We start from the raw sequence: 15542 nt of genomic DNA, 5'->3' as shown, positions 1-15542 counted from the left end.
TGTATTGACCAATTCTTCCGTTCGCGTTCCCCAGCCCCCCAAACCCCAAAACTATTTCTGCCGCCTTAGATCTCGGCTTAGCAGAATTTCTGTAGAATGATGATGGATTATATCGGTGTTTATTTTTAAGCATTTTTTTAAATGTAAATGTTCACAGCTGCTCAAAATGCTTTGTTTGACGCGTTCCCCCGAGTTGTATCAATTTAAATGTTCACAGTTGTGGGAAATAAGTGGGGGGGGGGTCACACAGTGGGGGGGGGCAGACAATGATTACTTAATGCCAGTAGCTGATGCAATTCAAAGCTCTATGGCTTTATAACGAGAGCCCTGCAAAAAGTTCTCACGCAGCCTCTTGCTGACTTTGCCTGGCTGGGAATTCGGATGCGCGTGTTTTTTCATCGGTTTGCGTGGGCGGCGAAATCGCCGCTTAGCGACACGGGCCAAGAGAAATCTCACCACGCCGCCCCTTCGTCTCGCTTACGCTGCAAAAATCCAATTCAGCGTCCTCGTCCTTTTCTTCACAAGTCAGCAGTTTGCTACCCTGTGTTTCTTCCCGGGGCTCCTCGGCAGGGCTCAGGGCTCAGAGCCCCTCTGGGTGGCCCGGGCTCAGGGCTCGCCCCCGGCCGGCTGCCCAGGACTTGAGATTCCTCTGGACTGCTCTGGCACCGACGGGCTGGCTGGGGTTTGGGGCTGCACTGGCAGGCCGGCCAGCGAGAGTGGGGAGGCAGAAGTGGCGGTGGGAGGTGGGGCCTTAGGAAGAGGGGGTGGGGCCTCAGGTGGAAGGGGTGGGGCTTCGGGTGGAAGGGGCGGGGCCTCCAGTGGAATGGGGGGGCAGGGGGCTAGCCTCCCTGAGCTAGGGGTGCCTGCGCTACCCATGGTCCTCAGCTTTACGGGAGGGGGTTTGGGGGGGGGAGTTTGAGGTGGGTGCACTCTAGCGCGGGAGCAGCCGGAGTTCGTAGGGGTGGGGGATGTTCCCCACCCCGCTCTCCACGGGGCTGGCGTCGAGGGCGCCCGGGTCGCCGAGCGGCTGCAGGGTGAAGCGCTGCAGGATGGTGGTGAGGAAGAGGAAGACCTCCATGCGAGCCAGGCTCTCGCCCAGGCACACCCGCTTGCCTGGGAGAGGAGACAGGACAGCAAGCGGGGTTAGAGGGAAACCCGAGGAGTAAGTACTCACTGGCCCCAGCTCTGAGAGAGACCAGGGCACAGTCAGAGCAGGGAAACGGGACTGCTGGGCTCCAGCCCCCCCTGCTCTAACCACCAGGCCCCACTCCCCTCCCAGAGCTGGAGATAGAACCCAGGAGTCCTGGCTCCCAGCCCCCTGCTCTAACCACTAGACCCCACTCCCCTCCCAGAGCTGGGGATAGAACCCAGGAGTCCTGGCTCCCAGTCCCGCCTGCTCTAACCACTAGCCCCCACTCCCCTCCCAGAGCCAGGAGAGAACCCAGGAGTCCTGGCTCCCAGCCCCCCTGCTCTAGCCACTAGACCCCACTCCCCTCTCAGAGCCGGGGAGAGAACCCAGGAGTCCTGGCTCCCAGCCCCCTGCTCTAACCACTAGACACCACTCCCCTCTCAGAGCCGGGGAGAGAACCCAGGAGTCCTGGCTCCCAGCCCCCTGCTCTAACCGCTAGGCCTCCTCCACTCCTGAATGTGGATCCACGCCTTGTACCTGCAGAGAACGGCATGAAGGCGCTGTTCTTCTGGAAGTGCCCGTTCCCATCGAGGAAATGCCCAGGGTCAAAGTCGTCCGGGTTCCTGAACTGGCTTGTATCCTGGAGGACTGAGGTCAGCAAGGGGATGACGGTGGTGCCCTGGGAACAGAGAAAACCACCTGGGAGATGATGGGACGCGGCCAGAGCCAACACATCCTACCCCTAGATGTGGGGGGAGGCCACCAGCCGAGCCCAGGGTCATCTTCCAACCATTGCCACCCCACGCCCAGCCCCTTTTGCTTAGCGGTCGGCCGTCACTCTGCGCACATCCAGTGAAGCCTGTGCAGAGGATGGACACCAGCTGGGGACAGCCAGGGCTTCGTGTGGGTCGCCAGCCATGGGGATTGAACCTGTTACCTCTGGAGCTTAAGGCACAAAGCCCCTACAGAGGATGCTAAAAGGTGCAGCTCCCTCAGTCAGCACCGGAGAGGACAGCGTGGGTGTGGGTTACAGTCGCATTAGGGCTGGTTGCAAATTTTCCATCAAAATGACGGAAAACGGAGGTTTTGACTAAACAATTTTCACCAAAAATGCCTGTTTCCTGCAGAAAACGTAGATTTTTCGTTAAAAAAAAACAAAAACAAAACGAAGTATTTTGATTCAGAAATGCTGCCACAATGCCTCGTGGGAGTTGTAGTTTGGTTGTTTCGTGTCCCCATTCTCCCCTACGGGTCAGGCTTTCCATCTGGACTACATCTCCCATGATGCACCATGGCTAGGGACACCCAGGATGCAGCAGCTCTCCTCGTCCAAGCGGGGACACTGTGGTGCAACCTGGGAGATGTAGTCTGACCAGCAAGCCCGGCTTATAAAGGAGAATGGGAGCATGAGGAACCCGAGCTACATCTCCCATGGTGCACCACGGCCAAGGACTCCCATGATGCAGTGCCAGGAGGGGATTCTGTGGTGCACCATGGGAGGTGTAGTCCGATCGGGAAGCCTGGCCTGTAGAGGAGAATGGGACATGCGGCACTCGAACTACATCTCCCATGAAGCTTTGCAGCAGCATTTGGGGATTGAAATGTTTCAGTTCTCAGCCAGAAATTTTCAGTTTTCAAATTTTTGCCCCAAAATTGAAATGTTTCCCTGTTTTCATCAAAATTTTCCACAGAGAAAAAAAAACAGTCCCTCCCCCCCATTTTGATTAGCTTTGCTTTACCTCTGGCCATACCCCTCCCTACCCCACGCCTGACGTGCCTGCCCCCCATGTCCGAGGTTCGGGGGGAGTGAACAGCTGGCTGGATGCAGCACATGGCATGACAGGAACGAGGCTGCCAATCTGGTGCATCGCACGGTGGATGACCGAGAAAACATGAGTGAAACGGTCTGCCAGGGAGGGACTTCCCATGGATTTAAATGGACCAGGGGCTGGAGGGGGCAGGGTTGGTCCTGGGCGAGCGAGAGATCACAGCATTCCCCAGCGCCTTGGCCCTACCCTCGCCCTGGCACCGGGAGCCCGACCTTGGGGATCGCGTATCCTCTGAACTGGACGTCCTGGGTCGTGACGTGCGGGAGGCTCATGGGGAGGACATCCGCGAATCTGTGCACCTCGTGGATCACGGCGTCAGTGTAGGGCATGCGGCTCCGGTCCTCGATGGCCGGCAAGCGGGACCGCCCGATCACCCGGTCAATCTCCTCGTGAACTTTCTCTGCACCAGGAGGGACAAGACTGAGCCCAAATGCGGGGGTGGCAGGAACAACGGTCTGGATCCTCCATTTGCGCTAGCTCCCACACCGACGAAACCCCAGTCACATAGAAGATAACAGCCTACTATTGCTACCAGCAAATGGAGTGACTCCAGATTCAAACTGGTGTGAGGGAGAGAGAAACACACCCAACACATCTGCACTGTATTTGTCCAAGCAACATTGTAGGTTAGGATGGGCACCGTTGGGCCAAGTTCCCAGCGGGTATAATCTGACATTGCTCCACTGGCCTCTATGGGGCCAGAAATCTGTGGGGCTGCTAGACAGCCTGGCCCTTTCACCCCGTTGAAACGGGCCTGACACCCTGTTCAAGCTTTGTTAAGGCTGCCTCCTGCTCTCCCCCGCCCCACCCCGGTACGTACCCGCAGGCTCCGCCCTGCGAATGAAGGACATTGTTATTGATGGATGAGTTCTTTTCAGGCCCCCTAGAGCCTGCCCCATGTCCGGAGGCTCTTCACAGCTCACCACGACCCCCAGGTCTGCCCCGCTTGTGCCCCTCCTGCTCTCCGAACGGGAGAGTCTCATTTCCCCTCTTCACGACGGGAGCCCCAAATCCCACCAGCTGGGGACCGCGCCCCGTATGCTTATCAGACCTGGGCCCTTTCAGAAACACCAGTGGGTTTCTCCTTCCCAGCACAGGGGTCACAGATGAGGAAACCGAGGCACCGAGTGAGGCCAAGACTTCAACCCACGGCCCCCAAGTCCCAGGCCAGCACCTTAGCAACCCCCCCCTCCCCCCCGGCCTACCTTTTATCTCGGGGTACTTCATGAGAAGCAGGATCCCGTATCTCAGGGTGGTGCTGACCGTCTCCGTCCCAGCGAAGAACAACTCCAGCGTCGTCATGACCAAGTTCTCGGTGGTGAACTCGGTGTCGGGGTTCTGCTTTTCCTGGGGGGCGGGCGAGGAGCACAGGGCCAAACAGAGACTGGGACAGTTCTCGGGGTACCCAGGACTGCGACCCCCCCCCAGCCTCGAGCAATGGGGACCTTGCAGTGCCGGCTAGGTGTGAGCCCCCAAACAGCACCAGCCTGGGGATCGTCCAAGCCCTCTCCTCTGGGCTGCGCCAGCCCTGCCTTTGCCCGGCAGATTAACAATCCCTCAATCCCCGAGTCAGCCAGCCAGCCCCCGACACCGGCGTCCCACGGAAATCCCGGCCCCTCTGCCCCCGTTCTCCGCTTCCCCTTAAAACACGCTAACAGGCCACCCAGGGAGCACTTCGAATAAAACACAAGACGGTTGATTTAAGGAAGAACAGAGGCTCCATCAGAAGCAAGAGGGAGTGACAGGAACCAAGGGCTACGATACGAAACAGCATCACCCAAAGCGAAGATCAGGGCCCCGTCGCGCCGGGCGCTGCCCAGACCCCAGCCGAGATCAGGGCCCCGTCGCGCCGGGAGCTGCCCAGACCCCAGCCGAGATGGGGGCCCCGTCACGCCAGGCGCCGCCCAGACCCCGGCCGAGATCAGGGCCCCGTCACGCCAGGCGCCGCCCAGACCCCAGCCGAGATCGGGGCCCCGTCGGGCCGGGCGCTGCCCAGACCCCAGCCGAGATCAGGCCCCGTCGCGCCGGGCACTGCCCAGACCCCGACCGAGATCAGGGCCCCGTCGCGCCGGGCGCTGCCCAGACCCCGACCGAGATCAGGGCCCCGTCGCGCCGGGCGCTGCCCAGATCCCGACCGAGATCAGGGCCCCGTTGCGCCGGACGCTGCCCAGACCCAGCCGAGATCAGAGCCCCATCACGCCAGGCGCCGCCCAGACCCCAGCCAAGATCGGGGCCCCATCGTGCCGGACGCTGCACAGATCCCAGCCAAGATCAGGGCCCCGTTGCGCCACACGCTGCACAGATCCCAGCCGAAATTGGGGCCCCGCTGTGCCGGGCGCTGCCCAGACCCCACCCGAGATCAGGGCCCTGTCACGCCGGGCACTGCCCAGACCCCAACCGAGATCAGGGCCCCGTTGCGCCGGACGCTGCACAGACCCCAGCCGAAATTGGGGCCCCGTTGTGTCGGGCTCTGCCCAGACCCCAGCCGAGATCAGGAGCCTGTCACGCCGGGCGCCGCCCAGACCCCGACCGAGATTGGGGCCCTGTTGCGCTGGGCACTGCCCAGACCCAGAGACAGTCGCTGCCCCAAAGAGCTGCCCAGCAGAACAGACACAGGGTAGGAGGGGACGCAGGAATAGAGGGATTTCCCCGGGGTCACCCAGGGCAGCTGGGAGCGAGGGGGCACTGAACTCCCTCGCCCAGGGCCGTCCCGGTCGCCGCCATTACCTGGTCCATCTGGAGCAGGAAGCAGTCGATGTAGCTGTTGGGACAGCTGGGATCCAGCGAGTCCTGGTGCCGCTTCGCTCGCTCCGACACAAAGCGTTTGAGGGTGTCCGCGTTGTGGAACATGGCGTTGTGCCGCCCGGGGAGAGCGGCCAGGAGCGTCGGGAACGCATTGTACAGCTGCAAGAGACCCGGAAGGGGGCAGCTTCCCCAGACACCCCTCCATCCATCCACCCATCCCGCCTTCCCCAGACACCCCTGTAGCCATCTACCCATCCTGCCTTCCCCAGACACCCCTCCATCCATCCACCCACCCCGTCTTCCCCAGACACCCCTCCATCCATCCCCCCATCCCGCCTTCCCCAGACACCCCTCCATCCATCCCCCCATCCCGCCTTCCCCAGACACCCCTCCATCCATCCCCCCATCCCGCCTTCCCCAGACACCCCTCCTTCCATCCACCCATCCCGCCTTCCCCAGACACCCCTCCATCCATCCACCCATCCCGCCTTCCCCAGACACCCCTCCTTCCATCCACCCATCCCGCCTTCCCCAGACAGCCCTCCATCCATCCACCCATCCCGCCTTCCCCAGACACCCACTTCCATCCATCCACCCATCCCGCCTTCCCCAGACACCCACTTCCATCCATCCACCCATCCCGCCCTCCCCAGACACCCCTCCGTCCATCCACCCATCCCGCCTTCCCCAGACACCCCTCCGTCCATCCACCCATCCCGCCTTCCCCAGACACCCCTCCATCCATCCACTCATCCCGCCTTCCCCAGACACCCCTCCATCCATCCACCCATCCCGCCTTCCCCAGACACCCCTCCATCCATCCACCCATCCCGCCTTCCCCAGACACCCCTCCATCCATCCACCCATCCCGCCTTCCCCAGACACCCACTTCCATCCATCCACCCATCCCGCCCTCCCCAGACACCCCTCCGTCCATCCACCCATCCCGCCTTCCCCAGACACCCCTCCATCCATCCACCCATCCCGCCTTCCCCAGACACCCCTCCATCCATCCACTCATCCCGCCTTCCCCAGACACCCCTCCATCCATCCACCCATCCCGCCTTCCCCAGACACCCCTGTAGCCATCTACCCATCCTGCCTTCCCCAAACACCCCTCCATCCATCCACCCATCCCACTTCCCCAGACACACCCCTCCATCCACCCACCCATCCCGCCTTCCCCAGACACCCCTCCATCCACCCACCCATCCCGCCTTCCCCAGACACCCCTCCAGCCATCCACCCATCCCGCCTTCCCCAGACACCCCTCCATCCATCCACCCATCCCGCCTTCCCCAGACACCCCTCCATCCATCCACCCATCCCGCCCTTCCCAGACACCCCTGTAGCCATCTACCCATCCCGCCTTCCCCAGACACCCCTCCATCCATCCACCCATCCCGCTTCCCCAGACACACACCTCCATCCATCCACCCATCCCGCCTTCCCCAGACACCCCTCCATCCATCCACCCATCCCGCCTTCCCCAGACACCCCTCCATCCATCCACCCATCCCGCCTTCCCCAGACACCCCTCCGTCCATCCACACATCCCGCCCTCCCCAGACACCCCTTCATCCATCCACCCATCCCGCCTTCCCCAGACACACCTCCATCCATCCACCCATCCCACTTCCCCAGACACCCCTCCATCCATCCACCCATCCCGCCTTCCCCAGACACCCCTCCATCCATCCACCCATCCCGCCCTCCCCGGACACCCCTCCATCCATCCACCCATCCCACTTCCCCAGACACACCCCTCCATCCACCCATCCCGCCTTCCCCAGACACCCCTCCAGCCATCCACCCATCCCGCCTTCCCCGGACACCCTTCCATCCATCCACCCATCCCGCCTTCCCCAGACACCCCTCCATCCATCCACCCATCCCGCCTTCCCCAGACACACCCCTCCATCCATCCACCCATCCCGCCTTCCCCAGACACCCCTCCAGCCATCCACCCATCCCGCCTTCCCCAGACACCCCTGTAGCCATCTACCCATCCCGCCTTCCCCAGACACCCCTCCATCCATCCCCCCATCCCGCCCTCCCCAGACACCCCTCCATCCATCCCCCCATCCCGCCTTCCCCAGACACCCCTCCATCCATCCACCCATCCCACTTCCCCAGACACACCCCTCCATCCACCCATCCCGCCTTCCCCAGACTCCCCTCCAGCCATCCACCCATCCCGCCTTCCCCAGACACCCCTCCAGCCATCCACCCATCCCGCCCTCCCCAGACACACCTTCATCCATCCACCCATCCCGCCTTCCCCACGCACCCCTCCATCCATCCACCCATCCCGCCATCCCCATCCACCCCCATCCACCCATCCACACCCCCACCCATCTGTCTGTCCATGCCCAGGCACCCCCAGCTCTCTGTCCACCCCTCACTCGGTCCCCCCCAGGCACCGGGCAGCGCCCCCACCTGGCCCCAGCGGGAGCTCAGCAGGCGGAAGTTCTGGTTGATACAGCTCAGCAGAGTGAGGAACTCCTGGTCCTGGTAGTCGAAGCGGTTGCCGAAGACGATGGAGCAGATGACGTTGGAGACGGCGGAGCCCAGGAGGAAGGTGGGGTCGAAGGGCGAGCCTGGGGGAAGGGGAGAGAGCTCCACAGGGCCCAGGAAAGCGGATTCCTGCTGCGAATGATGCTGGGACTTTCAGCACCATGGAGAGGGCAGGGGAGCCCATAGGCCGGGCAATGGACTAGCTTGCGGGGTCAGGGCCAGGAACCCCCCCCCCCCCCCCGCAGCCTTCGCCAGGTGCTTTAGAGCCGCGATACCCGACCCAGGCTCCGTAACGTATCTCCTTGCAGCCGGTGACATTAACACGCGTGTGAGTCAATTAGTCACCGATCGACGTTATTAACCAATCAGGAGACTTCTCCTATGCTCGTAACCACGCATGTGATGAACTTGCACGAAGTTCTTCACTGATTTCTGTATGACTAATAGAGACAGCTCGAAACGAACCCATCTGCCTGGCAGGCTGTGGACACCGGATTGGACAGTTCACTTAACTCGCACGCCTGTGACTCTCTGGGGTAACATTGGTCGCTAATTTGACTCCTGACCACGGGGATCAGAGCGTCACTGGGCTAGAGGAAGGGGGAAGAGTGGAAGGTGCCCTGCTGGGCAATTCAGGAATAACTTGCAGAGGTTTCTTCTACCACCCCATGGGGACTATCCGGCTGGCTTATGGCCCAAGGCTTAATCCTTATTATTAGGTGTATTACAGTAGCGCCTAGTGGCCCCATCACAGATGGGGATCCATCGCGCCAGGAGCTGCCCAGACCCCGGCCGAGATCAGGGCCCCGTCGTGCCGGGCGCTGCCCAGACCCGAGCCAAGATCGGGGCCCTGTCAGGCCGGGTGCCGCCCACACACCGGCCGAGATCAGGGCCCCGTCAGGCCGGGCGCTGCCCAGACCCCAACCGAGATCAGGGCCCCCCGTCACACCAGGCGCTTCCCAGACCCCGGCCGAGATCAGGGCCCCGTCAGGCCGGGCGCTGCCCAGACCCCAACCGAGATCAGGGCCCCCCATCGCACCAGGCGCTGCCCAGACCCTGGCCGAGATCATGGCCCCGTCGCACCGCATGCTGCCCAGACCCTGGCCGAGATCATGGCCCCGTCGCACCGCATGCTGCCCAGACCCTGGCCGAGATCAGGGCCCCGTCGGGCCGGGCACTGCCCAGATACACAGAGCTCCTAGTGCGAACAGACAAAGGACAGGGTCTTTCCGCATTGCAGATAGTCGGGATATGAGGCCAAGAGAGAGGCAGAGACCAGGAACCTGTGGCAGAGGCCGGAACCGACCGCGGCGTTCTGACTCCCAGCCCAGAGCCCATCCGTCCTCCCTTGGCCTTGCTCTAAACTTGGCTGTCTTTAATCCTGGCTGATGGACCGGCGGCTGGCCTCCTTCACCACGCGAGCCTCTGAGCTTGTGGCCGTGAGTTCCACCGGCTCACAGGGAGAAATCGGAGCAGAGAGCTGAACAGGCAGCAAACAGGCTGAGACGCTGGGAACGGGGGTGAGAAGGAAGCACCTACCCCTTGTGTTCCCGAGCTCCTCCACCAGGCACTGGGCCTCCTCCTGGATCCGCTCCTCGATGGATCGCTTCCCCATGCCGAAGTTCCGCAGCGTGGTGAGGGAGAACCGGCGCAGCTGCTGCCACCGCTCCCCGTTGGCGAAGATCATTCCTGGAGGGTGGGGGAGGAGGGAGGGTGAAGCAGGACAAAGAGACCCACGTGCCCCCCCGCTGACCGGGAGATGCTCAGGAAGGGATCGCCAAGAGACAAGCTCAAGCAGATCCGTAACAGGATACCCGGGGGACACTGCAGGGCGGGACTGAGGGGCACCGGCAGAGCTGGGGTAGGCAGGGCAGGGATAGCAGGGGTGCTGCGGGTCGGGCGTGAGGAGCATCAGCAGAGCCTTATAAAATGAAAGCTAAGAGTCGCATCTCCCCAGGGAAAGAGGCCACTAACGGTACCCCAGTTTTACAGACTGGGGAAACTGAGGCACTGCGTGACCTGTCCAAGGTCACACAAGGAGTCAATGACAGAGCTGAAAATAGAGCCCAGATGCTCTGATTCCTAGCCCCCTCCCCCTCATCTAACCACTAGCCCCCACTCCCCTCCCAGAGCCAGGAACAGAACCCAGGAGTCCTGGCTCCCAGCCCCCCTGCTCTAACCCACTAGCCCCCACTCCCCTCCCAGAGCTGGGAGAGAACCCAGGAGTCCTGGCTCCCAGCCCCCCTGCTCTAACCCACTAGCCCCCACTCCCCTCCCAGAGCTGGGAGAGAACCCAGGAGTCCTGGCTCCCAGCCCCCCTGCTCTAACCCACTAGCCCCCACTTCCCTCCCAGAGCCAAGGATAGAACCCAGGAGTCCTGGCTCCCACTCCCCTGCTCTAACCACTGGACCCCACTCCCCTCCCAGAGCCAGGGAGAGAACCCAGGCGTCCTGGCTCCCAGCCCCCCCTGCTCTAACCCACCAGCCCCCACTCCCCTCCCAGAGCCGGGGAGAGAACCCAGGAGTCCTGGCTCCCAGCCCCCACCTGCTCTAACCACTGGACCCCACTCCCCTCCCAGAGCTGGGAGAGAACCCAGGAGTCCTGGCTCCCAGCCCCCCTGCTCTAACCACTAGACCCCACTCCCCTCCCAGAGCCGGGGAGAGAACCCAGGAGTCCTGGCCCCTAGCTTTAGCTATTAGACCATCTGTCCCGTGTGATTCACACCAGCCTAGTATGGGCACGTTCTCCCGGGAAGGAACATTTTCCTCACCAAACCCTTTGGTGATCCTCGCGGCTGTGGCCATGTTCCCCCTTCCCCCGAACTCCTTCCCGTGGTCAACCAGGGCTTCCTTCACCGCCGCGTAGCCGCACAGCACCACAGCCCGCTCCGAGCCCAGCTGCAGGGTGAACACGGGGCCGTACACATCTCGGAACTGAAACAGACAGTGAGGAAGTGGGTGGGGGAGCTGTCGCGGGGCTGTGCCAGCCGCCGGCTCTCCAAAACCGGCACTTGGCGTGCTGGGTGGGGGTGTGTGCCGCGCGCTTCTGTGGCTAGACCTGGACTCTGTGATGTTGGGCAAGTCACGTCCCCTATCTGGGCCTCCATTTCCCCCTCTGTAGCACAGGGAGAATAATGCGGATTGCTTGGGGAGCTGGGCGCACTGAATTTTAACACGGCTCAGTGTAAACGTTCACATGTAGGAACCAAGATCGTCGGCCGTGCGGACCGGCTGGGGAGCTCTCTCCTGGGGAGCAGGGACTCGGGGAAAGATCTGGGCGGAAAATCAGCGGAACGTGAGCTCCCCGCACGACGCTGGGGCCAAAAGGGCTCATGCGATCCTGGGACACATCCACGGGGGGTTCTCCGGTGGGAGCAGAGAGGTGATTTCCCCTCTGTGTTTGGCCCCGGTGCGACCGCGGCCGGGATCCCGTGTCCCGTTCCGGTGCCCACCATTCCAGAAAGACGCTGATCAGTTGGAGGGGCTCGGAGAAGAGCTGCGAGAATGAGCGGAGGATTCAAAAACCTAGCAAAGAGCAGGAGACGCCGGTCTCTCGGTACCGACATGGGGAGCAAATAGTTAACAACGAGCGAGCCGAGGAAGGGCTGACACAACCCGCAGGCTGGAAGCTGAAGCTGGAATTCAGACTGGAAATAAGATGTACATTTTGCAGCGTGAAAGCAATTACCCAGGGGGACCCTTTGCCAGCGGGCACAGCGTGTTCTCCAGGCCTGGCGGCTTTACGTCGAGCCTGGCAGCTGTTCTAAAAGATCTGCCCTAGGGATTCTGCGGGGGCAGATCTCCGGCCTGGGATATCGGGGGCCGGATGAGATGGGGTCCCTTGGAATGCACAGCTCCTTCCTGTGAGCGCCCGGCGGCAGGGCCTGCCTCTCTCTGGGGGTGAAGTCCCGGCACTGCCAGAGGCAAAGCAAACCTCCAGCCGTTACCGGGCCCAAGGCAGTCCCCTGCGCGTCCGCGCCAGCCGCGAACCAGTGCCCGGCCCGTGCCATTTATTGGAGGGGTTCGGTCCGCCTCGTGCTGCGTTAGCCACGCTGGCCCATTCTTCACCTTCATTCCCGGCTGGAAACGCCTCGGCTCCTTTCCTCCAGGAGCCCGGTGGGGAGAATTGGACGGGTCGCACGGAGAGCTGCCGGATCCTCGCACGGATTGTCACCACTATTAGGTGTATTACGGTAACACAGAGGTCACAGGCCCCATGGAAGTGTAGTAAGAGACAATTTCTGAATGGCCGTGGGGGAGAGGGGGTCAGGTCCACAATCAGGCGATAAAACCCCCAACTAGGTCACCCCTGGGGAGGCTGAAGGGGGAACCTCGGGGTCTGAAAGCCCAAACTTCCACCGCTTGACCTGGGCCCGGCCACGAGAGGGAGCCAACGAGCTGCGCTGGGTCCCACGTGAACCCCGGTGTGACCTGTACCTGGGGGGAGCACCCGTAACCCCCATTATTCCTCACTTGTGATTTGCATCTCAAGCAGGCCGGGTGCGGTATCGGGGGAAAGGCTCTGGCCGGCCGAAAGTCACTGTTCTATCCATATACGTGTGTCATTAGTGCATGTGACGTTATGAGCTTGTGAGGTGGACTGGCTCTCCCCAGACCCAGGTGGCGAGGTACCCCGCCTTCAATGGACTACAGTGCTCTGCAGACCTCAGGGAAGGGGATGGTTTGGTCAGTTTGACAGCTGGGGAAACTGAGGAAGAGAGGGGCAAAGTGACTTGGAACGATCACTAAACCCCACCACCCTGCCAGAGCCTGGAGAGGAACCCAGGAGTTCTGACTCTCGGCTCTAACCTCTAGACCCCCACTCCCCGCCCAGAGCCAGAGATAGAAGCCAGGAGTCCTGGCTCCCGGCCCCTGCTCTAACCACCAGACCCCACTCCCCTCCCAGAGCTGGGGCGAGAACCCAGGAGTCCTGGCTCCCAGCCCCCCTGCTCTAACCACCAGACCCCACTCCCCTCCCAGAGCTGGGGCGAGAACCCAGGAGTCCTGGCTCCAAGCCCCCCTGCTCTAACCACTAGACCCCACTCCCTTTCCAGAGCCAGAGATAGAACCCAGGAGTCCGGGCTCCCAGCCCCCCCCCCCCCCGCTCTAACCCACCAGACCCCACTCCCCTCCCAGAGCTGGGGAGAGAACCCAGGAGTCCTGGCTCCAAGCCCCCCCATGCTCTAACCCACCAGCCCCCACTCCCCGCCCAGAGCCAGAGAGAGAACCCAGGAGTCCTGGCTCCCAGCCCCCCTGCTCTAACCACCAGACCCCACTCCCCTCCCAGAGCTGGGGCGAGAACCCAGGAGTCCTGGCTCCCAGCCCCCCTGCTCTAACCACCAGACCCCACTCCCCTCCCAGAGCTGGGGCGAGAACCCAGGAGTCCTGGCTCTAAGCCCCCCTGCTCTAACCACTAGACCCCACTCCCTTTCCAGAGCCAGAGATAGAACCCAGGAGTCCAGGCTCCCAGCCCCCCCCCCTGCTCTAACCCACCAGCCCCCACTCCCCGCCCAGAGCCAGAGAGAGAACCCAGGAGTCCTGGCTCCCAGCCCCCTGCTCTAACCACCAGACCCCACTCCCCTCCCAGAGCTGGGGCGAGAACCCAGGAGTCCTGGCTCCAAGCCCCCCTGCTCTAACCACTAGACCCCGCTCCCTTTCCAGAGCCAGAGATAGAACCCAGGAGTCCTGGCTCCCAGACCCTCTGCTCTAACCCACCAGCCCCCACTCCCTGCCCACAAGTGCGGTGAGAACCCAGGCGTCCTGACTCCCAGCCCCCCGCGCCCCTGGCTCTAACCGCTAGACCCTGCTCCCTCCCAAGTGACGTCTGGCCCTGTGTAATGGTCACTCACCTTAAGGATTGATTTGGCCAACGCCTTGGTGTCCAGCTGCAGGATGTTCCCGACGAAGGGAAGCGGTGTGGGACCCGGGGGGAGATTCCTCCTTGCCAGCGCCTTTCTCCACGAGGCAACCAACAGGAGGCATGCGACGCAGACCCCCAGGAGCAGAGAGAGGACTCCAGACAGCTCCATGGTGGAACGGGGTTCGGCCGCTCCGGCCGGGTGAGCTGCCCGATCTGCTTGGTGGCAGGACAGGTAATAATTAACCGCAGTGCCACCCACCCAGACTACTGTGGTTACGGCTTCGCCCGCTGGATCCCTGGAGCAGGCGTCTCCGGCTCTGCCAGCGATTCAGAAGGGAAACATTGCTCAAGGGTGAGAGTCGTATTCATTACACTATTGCTATTACATGCATTACGGTAGTGCCTGGAGGACCCAGCTAAGACTGAGGTCTCATTGTGGGGTATATTGTGGCCCGTAGCCCACCCAAGGTCTCACTGACTTCCAGGTGGACTTCCCATTGGCTTCCTGATTCACTTCCTGTCGACATCCCATTGATGTCCCGTTCACTTCCTGTTGACGCCCCATTGACTCCCCATTGGCCCCATTGACTTCCTGTTGGCTCCTTATTGACTTCCTATTGGCTACATTGACTTCCTGTCGACATCCCATTGATGTCCCGTTCACTTCCTGTTGACGCCCCATTGATTTCCCCTTGGCCCTTTTGACTTCTTGTTGACTCCCCATTGACATCCTTTTGACTCCCCACAGAATTCCCATTGACTTCACCAATGGGGGGGTCTCAGGAACCCAAACTCCACCCTGAGCCCCCACAGCGTTTGGGAGACAATTGAATATGAGCCCAATATTACAGACTGGAGTCAGTTTTTGCTCAGTCGTTACGTTGCTGAGGCAGAACTTGGTGAAGTCAATGGGAAGTCTGTGGGGAGTCAACAGGAAGTCAAAGGGGCCAAGTGTGGGGACCGGTCCAGTTTGGGGCCCGGCCTGCGACACACGATGCCCTGGGTGGCCCTGCTCAGGTTACCATCTGGGGAAGGGAGAGCTTTAGGGAAGACAGACGTGTGTGCTTCTAAAATCCTTTTGCTCTGAAACATTTGGTCCCCCCGCTAAACCAAACCCCACTTTGGGTCTAAGCAGAGTTGTGCAAAGAATGGACGTATTTCAGCTCACTCACAGGTCAGAAAAATTGGAGAAAAAACACTTTTTCTCCTTTTAACATTTTTTTAAAATATAACTGCATGTCCTCTCCAGCCACTTGAGGGCAAGGGGACGTTTACTCATTAACGAAAGGGAAAGGGGTGGTGTCTGGCAGTAGAATTACCCTCCTCCCTCCTATGAAATGGTTTATCAGTGAACTCCTGACACCAGGCAAATAAACGCATCAGCTGCGGTGAGAGCTGACGGGTTGGGATTAACACTGGCTTAGGACCCAGCAGCTCTGCCTTTGGCTGTCCTCTCTGCCCCA

General features: G+C 61.6%; 1 protein-coding gene across 1 annotated transcript; it reads right to left on the bottom strand.

Annotated features, from left to right (window-relative positions):
* Window positions 1-102: 102 nt before the first annotated feature.
* Window positions 103-14598, bottom strand: LOC101938456 (cytochrome P450 2C19-like). Its single transcript, XM_065571647.1, has 9 exons — window positions 14069-14598; window positions 10991-11153; window positions 9760-9909; window positions 8143-8303; window positions 5686-5862; window positions 4164-4305; window positions 3171-3358; window positions 1667-1808; window positions 103-1113 (listed from the first exon to the last, which is right to left on the bottom strand). Exons 1-9 carry the CDS (start codon window positions 14246-14248, stop codon window positions 932-934), a joined length of 1485 nt encoding a protein of 494 aa, XP_065427719.1. The 5' UTR covers window positions 14249-14598; the 3' UTR covers window positions 103-931.
* Between the last annotated feature and the right edge of the window lie 944 nt (window positions 14599-15542).

Source organism: Chrysemys picta, chromosome 17, assembly GCF_011386835.1.
Source record: "Chrysemys picta bellii isolate R12L10 chromosome 17, ASM1138683v2, whole genome shotgun sequence".
In the NCBI taxonomy this organism is placed as follows: domain Eukaryota; kingdom Metazoa; phylum Chordata; order Testudines; family Emydidae; genus Chrysemys; species Chrysemys picta.
This window is presented reverse-complemented; position numbering and strand designations above follow the sequence as displayed.